This window comes from Epinephelus lanceolatus, chromosome 3 (genome assembly GCF_041903045.1).
Source record: "Epinephelus lanceolatus isolate andai-2023 chromosome 3, ASM4190304v1, whole genome shotgun sequence".
Classification (NCBI taxonomy): domain Eukaryota; kingdom Metazoa; phylum Chordata; class Actinopteri; order Perciformes; family Serranidae; genus Epinephelus; species Epinephelus lanceolatus.
The window spans coordinates 42,489,036-42,504,840 of NC_135736.1; the positions used below are offsets into that span (position 1 = coordinate 42,489,036).

Genomic DNA, 15,805 nt, shown 5'->3' on the forward strand with positions numbered 1-15,805 from the left:
CTCGCACGGGGCGCTCCACATCGAAAGCACCCCTCGTAAAAACACACGGCGAGCACGCGCACGTGTTTATCAAGGCAGCGCGCGCTGGTGCTCACAAGATCGCCACAAGGAGTCACGCGCTTTGTCTGAGGGCTTTTTTTCCCTTCAGCAGGCGGGAGGAGGAGACCTGGGAAACAAGTGGACTCAACCGGAGCAGGACATTCAAAGTTACAACTAAGGGACAGTACTTTATTTATCAGAGCAGGGGGTCGCTGGGGTGTAGCCATGTACCCATTTCTTTTTCTGGCTGTTTATAGTAGATACCCACCTATCAGCTAAAAACCATTGGAATATATAAAGCCCCTTTCCCACTGCACAAAAAACCTGCTACCACCTGTTTACGTCTGTCTCTTTGATGCAACAGGAAAGGTTTTAATCAGCATTCAAACCAGAATCAGAGTCATATGTATTTATCGCCTCTGCCGCAGATAGGCATGGATGGAAATACTATACCTGGGTGAATTAATCCACTTTTACGTGTGGAACCTCCCGTCTACGACTGGCTTGAGATGCACCCTCATTGAGGACTTCGCTCAGATTATTGTGATCCCGTTTGATTCGGCGGTGGGAACCTCTTCCTTTGCTGACGTCGACCCCAGCAGGATTTGAACCCTTGAACCTTCCGCATGGAAGACGAGTGCTCTGACCGCAACACTAATGCTATACAAATACTTTACCTAGGTGAACACGCTAATTTTAGCTAATTCTGCAATGATGTTCATTCATTCATTGTTCGTAATTGCATATACTGTTGGGGTTGTGGGGGGGCGAGAGGTGGGGTTCACCCTGGACAGGTCGCCAGACTATCACAGGGCTGACACATAGAGACAGACAACCATTCACACTCACAGTCACACCCATGGACAATTTAGAGTCACCAGTTAACCTGCATGTCTGGATTGTGGGAGGAAGCCGGAGTACCCTTGCTGATACAGGGAGAACATGCAAACTGCACACAGATAGGCTCCCCCATCCTGGGTTTGAATCCCCCATCTAACCAGAAACCCTGGTTGGCAACAATGCTTAACCACAATTAGTCTGCGCCGAGTTTGAAAGAGAGACTGAATAAGTCAGAGATATATAAAAAGAAGTAACCACCATAACATTTTCACTGGCCTCCGTGCTCATCTCTGCTGTTTACTGACCTGGCCTGTCTGTGATGTCGAATGTGACACACCAAAAAACCCACATGCACACAGAAGGGCATACTTATCTGCTGCAGACCCGTGTACAAAGCACTGATGCACTGGCAATGGGAAAAGAGCCTATAGCCTATTTTTAGCGGGTTTACACATGTTAAAAAAAAGCAGTTTACACATACTAATTTTGGTGAAAAGGGGTATAGCAGAATATAACCACTTCCTCCCCAATAACCTACCTAGCCACCTAGTAGTATACCTCATATACCTATACCTCATCAGCTACCACAAATACTTTTCCTGTAGCTTTCTTGAATGACTGGGAGAAAAGGCATGACCTTCCCTCCACAATAAATCACCATATTTAACCATTTCTTTTGGGGTTCTGAGGGTATTTAACAGAAATACAAAATACGATTATTTAAAGTTGAATGTCCCTGCTCTAAGTCAAATTTAAAAAAAAAACGTAACTCTCTCCCTAGTACTTAAAAAAAAATATCTGAAGTGCCTGTCCCATTTTGCACCACCCCATTCCCTCTCATAAGTAACGAACAGTCCCTAAACTACACTTAAAATGGAGATTAAGATTAAATATTTGTTCAAGGTTACTTAATATTGACTTAGAATATTGAATTATGTCTGAAAACACTGTAACAATATGATAATACATTTAAAAGCGTTACAAACACCACAAAACTTTAAGAAATAAAGTGATTTATGATGCTGAGGGAAGAAATCCCGCCCTCTAGTGGCCTTACCGGGCTTTGCTTAAAATATTCTGGGTTTTAAAACCCTAAACAGGTCTTTCAGGTAGTTCTCACTCCTGACCCATGTACCGTATTATCGTGCCCGAACAGCAAGCCTCACCTGTCGAACAGATCTTATCTATGGTTGAATTTTCGGCTCATAAATCTTTCCAGAAACGCCGATAACTGTCCACAGCTTTTGAGGAAGCGTGCCTGACAGACATGCTCAGGGGAAGAACACCACGCTCCAAGCTTCCTCTTACGTCCTCACAACCAGCCAATGACAGCAAAGCTACGCACTGCACGTGCTCGCTGTCTGGACCAATGAAACGCCTCTATGGCTGGTTGCTAAGAGACGCGTTGTGTCTGTGTTACCGAGGGCAAAAGAAGAAGATTGATGCACAGAGAGCTAAAAACTGAAAGTAGAGCTTATTTGGCGTCATTAATGAAACAAGAGAGGTTACTCACAGTGTCCGGAAGTTATCCACGGTGATGGTGAAGCTGAGGGCGCGATGTCTGCTCGTCGGTAAGGTTTTGAAAGACATCTTTATGCTACTTAAGGTTAACGGTACAGGGGCTAACGGTAAAGCTAACCAGTCTGTTGCTAAACTCACCCTCGTCTAGTTAACTTAGGCGTTAAAACACTAAAGATAAATAGACGGTCCCCTGTCTAATGCTTCCATGAATGTACAAAAATGTATTTAGGGTGCAGCGGGCAATTCGCAACAATTTGCTGGTTATGTTTTCATTAGTATCACTCATAATACCTCAGATGTTGTGACAGTTATTAGCATCACAACCAAATCACTAAGTTACTAGTAGATATTTGACAATTGCTAGAAGGTCTGTCTGTGTTTGTGTTTGGACTCCACTGACTGTTTTTCAACTTAAACTTCAACTCAACTTCAACTTCAACTTTATTTTGTCCCTCGAGGGCAATTAGTTGCACAGCAAGTAAAAAGACATACAAAAAAAGACACACAAGAAAAATAAATAGTACTCAACAATTGGGTGAGGAGAGGGGATCCAAATACAGTGATCTGAAACAACAGTGGTCATCTCCAGCAACCATCAGTGTCTACATCAGCAACATCATCATCATCAACAACATCATCACCATCACTCATCACATGATTACAGCAAGAGTAACAACCAGCCAAAAGAGTAGCCTCAGTTAAGCATGACTCTTCCACTGCCCTGCATTCGAAAGAGAAATGGCAGTAGGAATGAAGGAGTGCTTGTTTCTGTTACTCTTAACAGGTTTTTGACAATGCCAGTGTTCAAACTCTGACTGACAAAGGTGAACGATGAATTTGATTGACGAAGCACTCCGAAAACTGCATTTAACACACACTTTTACATAAAGCAAAGCTGAGAAATAAGAATTGAAAACTTAAACAGACACAGATTTTGATATTATGTCTCTCTTTCTCTGTCTGTGTGTGTAGGAGATGCTGCGGTGGGGAAAAGCGCCCTTTCCCACATGTTCCACAGTGACGGTACTCTCTTCCAGAAGAACTACAGCATGGTGAGAGCAACACACACACACACACACACACACACACACACACACACACAGAAAATACAATATTGCTGGTTTAATCCTTCTTGCAATACTGTCACATGACCTCCAGCAAGGGCACGCAGTTCCAAATACACTGCGGTGTATGTGGAGCACCCTGCATACTCTTGTTACACTCCTTGTAATAAAGATATATGTATTCACATCACACAATTACAACTGAGGAATTGGGTTGTAAAACAACTGGTGGAGGGATTTAGGGATTGGCTGCGCTCTGAGCCGGGGACTAGCCACAGGCTTATATTTTTACATTCAGGTAGGGTAGCTAAGGGTTTGAATCAAATTTGAAGGAGCAACTCGTGAAGTCTGGCTCACTGCCAGCCCAGGATAGACAGCAGTACGAGGATCCATGTGCTATGAAGTGCTACAATACTTATCTAGTATTCAGTTATTCGGTCCTACCTGATATTACAGCAGCTAATCAGTGAGTTGATAAGCACAATCTGCTGCTTTACTTGTCACATTTTTAACAAGACTTTGTTTAGAGTAACTTACCAGGAAACCCCCATAGTACTATGACCTGTAGAGATCTCAGCAGGCTCTTCAATAGATGTAGACAGTGCAGTTGAGCAGTAATAAAGTACTTGTGGAGCACAGTTTAGAATCAGTAATGCACAGTCACATATTTCAAATTTACTCAATCAATAAATACACTTAGAATTGGGCAATTATTCAGTTTGCCTGAGGTCATAGCTTTCCTTTTCCCAAGATGTTATTATGTATCAGTTGCAAATCATCAAGCCCAATAATAGTAACTGATAATCATGATCATATTACTTGAGTAGTTTCTTTAATGGAACTCCTTGCAAGCTTTTCAAGGACCTGCAGAGGTCTCTTAAGTCTACTCCAAGAATCACCAAAGTGCAAAACAGCATAATGTACCAATTAATGCTGATGCAGAGAAGTCCAATCTGCATTATTTATGCTAATCTGCACGAGGGAGGGAACTGTGTCATTAACCTGACTCTGTGATATATGGGGTCATGGCTGCTCACTGATTTCCTCTGTCACTTTTTCAAGGGCTAGTACTGCCTAAGTGCATGCACTATACATGCAAGTGAATGCAGGTGCAGTGCATATGCACTAGCACAGCTTGCGCACCGTCATTCGTAAGTCTGCTTTTAAGCCTTGTAGCTGGTTAGGGTACAGAAAAGGTTGGTGGGTAAATACTGGACAAGAGCCAAGTGTGTGTATATGTGTGTGTTTGTTCAGCGCTTGCTGTGTCAGCAGTATCGGGGGTTCTGAGGTGACAGGAATGTCGATAATTAATACAGCAGGATTCTGGAGAGACACCAGAACAGGTACTTAACAAGCATGCGCACAAACACACACACTGTACAACAGTGTTGAGTGTCTCCATACTGCATAGACCCATACCTACTTGTTTGTGATGCTGCATGTGTCTGTTCATGTTGGACAAGTAGAGTATTAACAGAGTAGAAAGGTGCTGCAACAGTGCTGCATTTTTAATTTGCACTGGCCAAGAATATGTGTTGCTGCACCCCATGCAAGCCTTAATACATTTGTTCTACTGCATAATCAGAAAATACAAAGAAATTAAAAACATACAGATGAATGCATAAATGTGTCAACAAATATATGCAATAAAACAAATATGAAAATAAGAGGGCATGCCACATGGAGAGTGAAAGGCGAAACATGCAGGTTACCATGTGCACCTGTAGATCAAAGCCCCTTCCACCAGACACCCCTTTATTAGCTGGATGCACTGAAACAAATGCTCATGGGAAATTGCTGGTCACGGTCTCTGCTGTTGCTATGCAACTGTTAAAATACCTATTTGAAGCCAGCCCCTTGCCTGATATTAGCTGAAGTATTTTTAACTTGTTGCTCAGTTGGCGCCAAGTGCTTCATACACTACACCCTCCAAAACTTTGAAGCTGTTCAAAATAATTTTTTGATGAGTTACTATTTATATTATGTGTTGTAGTATTGAGAGAAGCAATAGGAGAATGCAAAAAAATGAGAATCTGTTAAATTTAGGTTATCCTCTCCTTTGCAATCTTGTGCCAAATACACACCAGGCAGTAGCAAACAATATTTTTCTGCAGCTTGGAAGTGTGTTTATGTGTTTCAGGCAGGAAGAAATTCTTCGTAACAGAGGTCACAGAACTTTGTTTTGAACTGATTGGCTGTGGGTATTCATTCATTCATTGTCTGTAACCGCTTATCCTGTTGGGGGTGATGGGATGGCTAGAGCCTATCCCAGCTGACATAGGGCGACTATCACTATCTACTATCACAGGGCTGACACATAGAGACACACAACCATTCACACTCACATTCACACCTACGGACAATTTAGAGTCACCAGTTAACCTGCATGTCTTTGGACTGTGGGAGGAAGCTAGAGCCCCTGGAGGAAACCCACGCTGACACGGGGGGAACATGCTAACCGCTGTGGGTATTGTCGGACCACAATGTGTCACTGATAGTCTTGACTATTCTCAGCTTTTAGTTAGGCTGCACTTTACCGCAGAGTTAAACTGCCGTAACTTTCCATAGCTATTGCATGGCAACTCACTACAGGCCGCACTCTGCTACCACTTGGTGTGTTTTCAGAAATGCTTAGCAAGCTTTAGAAATATCTGGACAACTACTGATCAGATTCACATTTGACACGGATATGTTTTCTTTTGAAACTTTTTGACTTGCACCACTGCCGGGTAAAACCAAACCCTGACTCAATGCTTTTATCAGTTATGTTTCCTAAAACATTTAGAAGGGGATGAATCTTGTGCATTTTTTCATGATCCCTGCCCTTCCGTCATGCACCACAGCTTACCCAGGATATCCACATATGCACAAGAAATGTCAAAATCTAAAGGGACAGACTGACGTGAAATTTACTAAGCTCCTCAATGCTCCCAAGAGAGTGATCTCTTTCCATATGTATACACCTTGAATTTTCATTTGGTGATATTCTCAGGCTAAAATGTTAACATACCTCATATTTGTAATTCACAGATTGCCAGAGATCTGTGTGGGTACAGTAGAACCTAAAAAAGAGGGTGGATCATGGGGAGTACCACCAGTTGGTCCAGGAGCTTCACCTTGATGATGTCCATTTCCGGGCACATTTAAGGATGACTCAGGGGCAGTTTGACAACCTGCTGTCTTTCGTTGGGCCATGTAGCTCTGGATATCCAACAACCGCTACCACCAGTTTCTCCTTCATTGTTTACCAACTGTAAACTTGTCATGACCACTACAGAAGACTGGCCTCTCAAATCATCCGATTGAACAATGGGAAAAAAGATCATGAAAACATTTTGTGTGGTGCTTTTCTGCTCTGCGTTGAAGTTATTTCAACTCAATCAGTTCATAGCGCTCTGGCAAAAAACACCAAATGCCTGGAGTGCAGAAACATGAGGCGCATCGCAACTTTAAAACCGTGAGCAAAAAGCTTAATTCTCTTTAAAACGATTACAAAAAGGTGCCTCCAACTGCTAAAACACTTTCTGTGTGATTAGGGCCTTACTCTACTGTTACTCGTAGGACAAACTCTGATAAGGCTGCCTTTTTTTGTACATACTTAAACCACTATAAACACGGCACCTAACACATGACTAGCAGGTGCATCACCAGTACCATTTTTAAAGACCCCCTTCCAGTGGAAAACCAAGTCTTTACCCTTGTTTTCATGTCCATGTGGTGTTTTTTATATGCTCCAAGAGATATCATGAGCAAAAGAAGCAGTCAACATAATGGCTGAACATTTTCTCCTTGCAACTGCATTGTACCATGACAGTCTCAAAAACATGGATTCCTACTTCCAGGGTCAACTGCACGGTATCAGAGGAGAATCTAAGTGTAGCGAAGTATCAGTATTTTGCAAGCTAAGTTTCACTCTCACTTAAACTTGTCAGACCTTGCAATCGGGAAAAAGATTTATCTAATACGAGCAACACATTATTAGCTGTTTGATATCGTATAAGCCTGAGGCTCATGTTATCTATTACTGTTTACAAGCAGAGGTTTGTGTGTGCGATGAGCAGAATTGAAAGTGAGCAGGTACGCATACTTGATGAGAAAGGTGCAGAGTTACAATAAAGCCATTTTAAGACATGAAGGATTTTTTTCAAGGATAAAAACTTACAAATATGTAATTTTGAGGAACAGAGATGAGATTTTAAGGATTGGATCAATGCCCAGAGAGGAACATTAAGCAGCGTTAAATGTATCGATTTGGATTTCTTTTTAAGATTTCACTGCAGATGGAAACAGGGAACAGCGTGTCCTTTCCATTGTGTCTAATGTGAAAAAGAAACCGGCGCTGTAAAGAGTTATTCCTTGTGCAGACGCCTGTGCCATCCCTTATGTTCTTCAACTTTTGATTTTGAAGGGTAGCGGAGGCTGTCGGCCATTCTGCTCACGTCCTCCTTTGAAAATGTCAGACGGCCCGTTAGCAATATTCCAAGCTTATTTGTTACTAATAGGCCCTCATTGACATTCCAGCGAGAGGCTTCCTATGCATCACACCAGCTCATTAGACCGCTCCGAAGTGGGACTGCCGCATCGTCTGTGGGTGTGTGTATCATTGGATCCTTGTTATGAACTGTTTCTGTGTATGAATCAGATAAATGTTTGTCTGAGGTGTGTATGTGTGTCTGTGTGTGTGTTTCACAGAGGCAGTGAGTGTGAAAAGTATGTGTGTGTGTGTGTGTGTGTGTGTGTGTGTGTGAGTGTGCGAGTGTGCTTTAGTCTCAGGCATTTGACACGCTCAGTTAAGTGTGAGCTCAGGAGATCAGATCAATTTAGACTTTGGTGCTGATGTGAAGAAACCTAGGCTTGCTTCTTCAAGGTCACCACTGATCTCATACAGCAGATATGTAGTGGCGAAAGGCAGCCTGCAACCATCCAGTCCACTTAGGACTTTATTAGATCTCCAAGCTTGTGAAGAACGTGCATCTGTGATAAGACCGTATTTATCATATCCTCCTTACCCTCTTCTTTTATATCTACCTCCTCTATTTGCCCTGTATCAATTTAAAAAAAAACTTAGCTACTTATGCCTACAGCCTCTGCAGTAGAGCTCAAACAGCTATTCTTTCTTGAAACGACCACTGGGCGGGCTCCAAAACCCATCTGCCACCACAGCCACACACCTCTAGCATACAAGAAAAAAGGGAAAACAGCTACTCTGGTCATTTTAGTCCCAATTTTTAGGCCTACTCCTCATTTTCGACTGCCCCTTTGTCCCACAGAACGGAGTCACGTTGGGTGGTTGTTTAAATCTTCTATGAAATGGGACAACCCTGATGCGTCATCAGTATTGTCATCTATGGCATTTACGTGAACAGAGTCAACCACGGCAATAATGGTATATCACAATGACACCTGCTTTCCGATCTGTTCACAACTGAAAGTACACTAGTGATGCTCTTAAGGCTAACGCTAGCAACCCATGGTCCTACCCTACCATTCTGCAGTGGTATTAGAGGAGTGGTAGAAAGTACAGCAACAATCGATGCTGGATTTTAGTTAAAGGTACAGTATTTAAGATTTTGGGGGATTAAAGCCCGTTTTCACCAAAAACTTTATGTATAGTACCTTTGGAACCAAAAGTAGCCCTTCAGACATGGTAGGTCTTTTTAACATTTCCGCTGCAAACAGTACTCTTAAATGTGGGCGGAGTTGCTGTCATTCACTGCCTCGTCCAGCACTCGCTATGTTTCCTCATTATGGGTGTCACGGAGGGAAGTCTGCACCTTGTTTATTGTCCATAGAAAAGGGTTGCACGCTGACATTTTCAGAACGAAATAAAACAGGCTGCAATGAGAGTCGATGGGATATTTAAACCATTTGTGCATTTAGTCCTTCTCAGGCAAGCACAGGGGTTTAATATTGCCGTAGTCCACATGTTACCAACATTTTTTTCTCCATATGAGGATTACAATATATGCAGTTCAGACAATCCAGTTGGAATTAATATACATTTTTAAAGTCTTGGAGATCCACTCGTTACTAAAAGTGTATGTCATCCAGGAGAGACAATAAAAACTAATGGAACAGTCAAAGTTGAGCAGAGTGACTGTCCTCTATTGATCAGTCATCAGATTGCAGTGTTCACAGCTCCATCTTTTAGTACCAGATCTGTGTGCTAGGTACCCCAACAGAGGGGGGACCAAAAATGGGGACAGTACCAACGGTTCCATTGGTACCATCCACAACTTTTCATAGTGGAAATGGTAAAAAGGCATACCGAACAGAACTGAACTGTACTGGACTGCTTGGTGGAAACGGGCTTTAGTGGCATATAGTGGTGAGCAAACTGGAATTCCTTCAGTGTTCATTGTTCAGGAGGTTTTTACTGGGAGCCGAATTTCGCCAAAAGAAACATACCAGGTAAAAAAAAAGGTCTCCTCCTCGCCAAAAGAAACATACCAGGTAATTAAAACCAGTAAAAACACTTAATGAAGCAGTTTCAAGTTACAAATCAGTGTTTCTCTGACACTGTTTGGCATGTCAGAGACGGGTGGCTTGCCCACAGCATACTAGTGAGTGCTCACGTTTTTTCTCTGATAATTTAGCCAAATTCTTCGCAGATGTCTCCTCCTCTCCAAAAACAGACCTGATAATTTAACTGGTAAAAACACTAAATAAAGCAGTTTTACGTTACAAATCTGTATTTCTGATGCTGCTCCAAACTGATGGGCTTCTAAGTACGGTGGCCAACGGGAGAACAGTAGACTGTGAATGACCCTATTTGGAGCCAGTACAGTATCTGGTTTGTCCATTCTGGGCTGCTGTAGAAACATGGCAGTGACGATGGTGATCTCCATAAACGAGGACCTGCTCCCTATAGATATAAACGGCATGTCAGGGAAAGCACAACAATTTTTATTTTCAGATGATAATACACTAAAAAACTATATACTTATTATATTATATTCCATTTCTGCCAATCAATATATCCCCCTATATTCTACACTCTGGACCTTTACTTATTGGGCATCATATGCCATCAAAGAGGAAAATGTGATAAGGAAATATATCAAAATATGGGACTGTCTTGCACAAATCAGCAATGGCTAGGTAGAACTGTATACTAATTGTGTTTTTATGACCTTAATACATTGACACAACATTAAACCAAGATAATATGCATTTTTTTAATCTTTATTAACAAAGAAAATACATTTGTGGGTTTATTTTACTGCTTGAGCAGCCATATTACAACAGAGGGGTAAGGGCTAAATGGGCGATTGGTACTGAGCTTAAGTCTGCCAAAAGAGACTTAACAGCCACAGCCACAACTGTCAAGTTCCAAAACTTCTCCGAATGTTTAGTCAGAATCATAATTGTGTTCACTTTTTCTTTGATCACACAAATTTAAATCCAAATTTTGCCAATTTTAGTTTTATTTGGGGTGAGACAGCTGTTGCACTGCTGCTTCTGACTGGACGACATTCAAAACTTAAACAATGGAGTCTTTTATTAAAGCGGCTAAAATCAATATTTTTATACTAACAATGGACCACATGACTGCAAATCCACAGAGAATTATCACCCAACTGCAGATCTCCGCAGCTGTACGGAGCTTTATAGCCTGCAATTTTACCAGTCGGAATTATAGAAGGGAAAACAACTTTTAGGCAATGCCAAATGGTTTTCCACAATAACTTACAAACCACAGCCAAACTGTCAGCTTGTGGTAACTGTCAACCCTGAATAAATGTAAACCTCCCCCCCTTAGATTTTCATTAACAATTCAGACTCTAACTACATCTTAATTGTTGCCACCACTGGGCCCGAAGGGGGCTTGTATCATTCTTATAAAAATACTCAATTTAACAACAGTACATCAAAGCTGCTTTCAAGGAAAGCCAAGCTGCTAATTAGTGATGCTCATGCTTGGACGTTAACAATAAATCACATCAGACAGTTTGCCGTGCTAATGTGTATAGTGTCGACTCTGTGACAAGCAAATGTCTCTTTTCTTCTCTATAAAGAACCACACACTTTACACATAAAATGTAGCCGAAAAGAACCCCACTACTGTGAGACACTTTGTACAAAAAAAGCAAATGGCAGATGTTTTTCTAATTACATTAACAGAGTTGTTTTTCACAACAAAGCACAGACATACACTGTGAGCTTCATGACGGTCTTTTAGCTTTACATCACATAAACAGCATTATAATTAACATCTTGGTTGTGTTTGCTTGGCAGACTACCGGTGTGGAGCTGCTGATGAAATGTGTCAATATCCCAGAGACCGGTGACAGTGTGGTGAGTCCAGCCATTGTCTCTTCTTCATCCTGTGTCCACCACAAGGCTCATGGGCTTATTTATTGTAATAAAAGTCACCAAATAACAGGAGGTGGGTGGTGAGATTTGGAACCCATCACTCAGTGTGGAAAAAGTTCTCTCAGACATTTAATATTGTAAGTTTCTCATCTTTATTCAGTGAGCAATAGGGCAGCATTGTAAGAGGAACATTGATGCCCTTGCCAAAGAAAGTAGGAAGTTAAAATCATGTAATTTGACTAAATTTTCATGTATAACACCTCTTCCCTTCCCTTCCCTTCTCTTCTCGCCTTTCCCCTCCAGGAGCTCTACATCATAGACTCTGCAGGGAAGCAGACATTAGTGGAAGCCTGTGAGAAAATGGTGAGACTGCTTCTCTAGAGTTTTTCCTTTTGCATGAAAGCAGTGAAATTCACTACCCAGGCCGCCATGTCTTTACACAAAGTGCAAACACAGGGGAGCTACTGAAGTATTATTTACTTTGTCACAGAAGTAGAAAGAAATAAGCTGATGTGATACCAACTCTCTCCCCTTCTCCTCATTCCCTACACAACCCAACACGCCCGATCACGACCCATCATCTTCCTCTTCCACAGTGGGGTGAGGTGTCGTTGCTGTGCCTGGTTTTTGACCTCACCAGTGAGCAGTCTTTTGCTAACTGCAGCCACTGGATGGAGAGAGTTCATGCTCACTACCAAGGTCTCCACATTCCAGGTAACAGCCCTTAAAAGGTCAAAGAATTTGTGGAACGCTGGCAGACTGTCAGGGCTGATTTTCAAGACTCGAACCATTCCCGGCACCATAACGTGCAATACCACACCCACCCGCCATCTGCATATATGACCAGTTAGTTTTGAAACCCCACCCAATCCATTGACACAAGATCCAGGGCCTTACCCCTAACTGCAAATCTTAAAATAACCATGCGCTGTTCAGTTAATTTAGTTAAGCAGTAGCTTTATAGTGATCATTTTGGGCCATCTTATACATGTGAGATGAAGATAGTATATTTTAAAACAAAGGTAATTCAGGAAACACAATTTAGATAACTTTTACTTATTCTCAGAAGACAGAGCTGACACACATAGTCAGTGGTTAGATGATTAAAACGCTAGAACTTTAAATTAATTTATCATTATTTCCATTTTATTTTATTGATAACCCAGCATCCACAATCCAACCCGCATGTTCTTTGTTTTACCCAGAACCAACCTGGAATTAAAACTAAGACAAAATATCAAACGTGAATCACATTTTTTGCAGGTCTCTCTGCCAGTACCCGCGGGTGCCCAACCTAATTCAAGACTCTGTGTGACACTGGATTTTTTGGCCCAAATAGATATTGATATTTATGAGGAAAACGTTAGACAGAAATAAGCCAATATTCAGTTTTTAAACATAAACTGATACATTTACAATCCCTTAAAGGAGCTGTATGTGACATTTAGAGCTATCTATTATTCAGAGACTGAGACGGGATTGTTTGCACATGGTTGTCAACATAGAGTTGGCTGAAACGGTGGCTAGCAGGTAACGGTGCTAACAATGGCAAGCGTGCTGACAGAGATAATGGTGTTAACATCAAGAGGATACTGGTTGTTGGGTGTTAGGCTTTCACAATGTTGCTGTTATCAGCAGTACCTGCCCCTAACCACCATGTGAGTGCAGTGCAGAGTGGCAGCGATTAGCTAGCCAGCGCAGGGACTCACGCACCGACAAGCATGAGCAAAACTTCTTAACAGAAGACAGAAATAATACATGTCATGTTTTCCCTTCTGATATATTCTCCATTATACCAATTCATGAAGTAACCAACCAAACATTTGGCATAAGCTCTCTTTTTTTAGAAGTTCCGGGGGGTCCACTTTGGTACATATTGTCTTTATTTTTAATTTGTTTCTTCTCCATGAGATAATGGATGCATGGATGGACATGAATAGAATTAAATGACCACCTGGTTCATCGGTCTGCAACCGTTGTTATCAAATGATAGTCTGAATTAGCCTATCTATAATACTAATAGTTTTAGATGAGCATTCATTAATATGTTATAGCACAAGGTGGCTAATCTGTAGGGGGCTATTTATGATTATTTGGTACTTAAAAGGGAAATGGGTGGGTGATCATAATCGGTTTATTTCAACCTGTCTCCTATCGTCCTAAATTTGTTTCAAGTGATTAGTGACATAAAAATAATAGTTAGCATGTTAGCCATTAGCCTAGATACAGCCGGGGCGCATAGTAGCGTCAGACCTGTTAAAACGTAAGTGAACGGGCAACCTTCAAGTGCAAAGTTAGTCCACTAAACGAGCTTTTTTTCCACAAAGACTGCCTCATATCGTTAGGATAAATGTCAGAGAACATATAGAAAACGACATGTAAACGTGTTGTCTTACCTTACCGGTGTGCTGCCATGTTTGTTTACCATTTAGCTCTGCTTTCCAAAGCGCAGCCGAAATATCGCGAGAACAAGCAGCGATCTCATACCGTGCTTGAAATCTCGCGAGAAGTTTGGACACCCTAAAAGCAATGCATAAACATTTGGTCCTAGAAATGTCTCGCCTTTTACTTTATAGAGACAATAAGTCAAATAGTATTTGTTTAGATGTCATTGCTTTCCATGACAGTTTTCTATGTGTGTGTCAGGTGTCCTGGTGGGCAACAAGTCAGACCTGTCTGGACGAAGGGAGGTCCAGGCATCTGTGGCCCAGGAATGGGCCCAAAGCCAGGGGTTAGAGTACCACGAGACATCGGCGGTAAGTTTATTTCAATATGGACACCATTAATGTGTTCTCGTTTGACTTTGTGGGTGAAGTGCACCATATGGCTTGTACTGTATTTATGTTTGAGTTTAGAATAGCATCACTCATCACTGTGTGTTCTTGTGTGACTCTTACAGAAGGAGATGGAGAACTGTGATGCGCCGCTCCTCAGTTTAGCCCGGGCCTTTCACTCTCTCTACCAAGAACGTTGTGAGACCATCCAGAACCTGAGTCCAGGCTAGACCCCTCAGTCACATGCACCTTGTTTTTTTAATAATAGGATAGACACAAAAGAGTTTATAAGCTTTATGGATAATACATGTGACGATTCAAAGAAACCCTGTGTTCTTTTGTACCACCTGCACTGCAGGCTCGGCAGAGAGTGGCTTGTTTAGAAGGATATTTTGATGCAGCCATGAATAAAGTTGTTTTTCTATGATAATCAGTGGTTAGCTGTGTTGTCTTTTATCTGTCTGCTCCCTCTGTATGCACAGATAGTGGGGTTTACTTTACCCTCGATGGTGGAGTCATTACCAAAGCTACAATAAGACTCCAGCTCTTTGTGGATGAAAGAGAGTCTGTTCCTCCCCTCCCCTTCTCTGCATAGATGGCTGCTCCTGATTTTAGGTGGGAGCTCACCCTTATTTATTGCCTCTCCCCCCTCCCTTTATGTTTTGCTGTAATCTCAATGTGACTTTGTTCGTGACCTCATCTTCTCTCGTCTGCCTTCTTTCCTCATCTCTCTCCATCTTTCCTCTTTGCCTCACTTTCCCTTTCTGTCTCCCTTCATTATCACTTTGTTTGAAAAACTCGTCCTTCCTGATCGCTGTCTCTTCTTTTTCCAATCCTATCTTCTCCCCTCTCTTTCTCTCTGTTTAGCTCTCCCCCTCTCTTGTTGTGTTAACTCCCCAGCTGCAGCCCTCTCACATCATTTCAGTCATGTCCCCAGTGCGGCGCTAACAACCAGTAATCACTGTTCTAATTAGCAGTCTCCCATTCAAACCAGGTCAAAGCCACGTCCTTGTTCTCTTGCTGCCTCTCAGACCAGCTGCCACCATTCAAATGAGGGCGCGCTGGTTCAAGCCAGACACAATGGTTTTTATCTCATTATGTGCTACATTGAAAGTGACTGCAGCATGTAATAATCATGAGACGGTCTCTGTCCTCTTTTAGGAGACACAGTCACTGAATTTGATTTTTTGATACATTTTTCTTTCCAGCTGTCTTTTGACATTTGTTGAGAAATGTAGGATGCTGTTAAAA

The 15,805-nt window shown here is 41.9% G+C and overlaps 1 protein-coding gene across 1 annotated transcript; it reads left to right on the plus strand.

Annotated features, from left to right (window-relative positions):
- The first annotated feature begins 2,289 nt into the window (after positions 1 to 2,289).
- Positions 2,290 to 14,976, plus strand: ift27 (intraflagellar transport 27 homolog (Chlamydomonas)). Its single transcript, XM_033624927.2, has 7 exons — positions 2,290 to 2,450; positions 3,373 to 3,452; positions 11,703 to 11,762; positions 12,084 to 12,143; positions 12,377 to 12,494; positions 14,427 to 14,536; positions 14,680 to 14,976. Exons 1-7 carry the CDS (start codon positions 2,417 to 2,419, stop codon positions 14,782 to 14,784), a joined length of 567 nt encoding a protein of 188 aa, XP_033480818.1. The 5' UTR covers positions 2,290 to 2,416; the 3' UTR covers positions 14,785 to 14,976.
- Positions 14,977 to 15,805: the final 829 nt, after the last annotated feature.

Coding starts and splice junctions, on each gene's coding strand:
- ift27 (XM_033624927.2), top strand. CDS start 2,417: ATGGTGAAGCTGAGGGCGCGATGTCTGCTCGTCG. Junction 2,451..3,372: donor GGCGCGATGTCTGCTCGTCG/GTAAGGTTTTGA, acceptor CTGTGTGTGTAG/GAGATGCTGCGGTGGGGAAA. Junction 12,144..12,376: donor TGGAAGCCTGTGAGAAAATG/GTGAGACTGCTT, acceptor CCTCTTCCACAG/TGGGGTGAGGTGTCGTTGCT.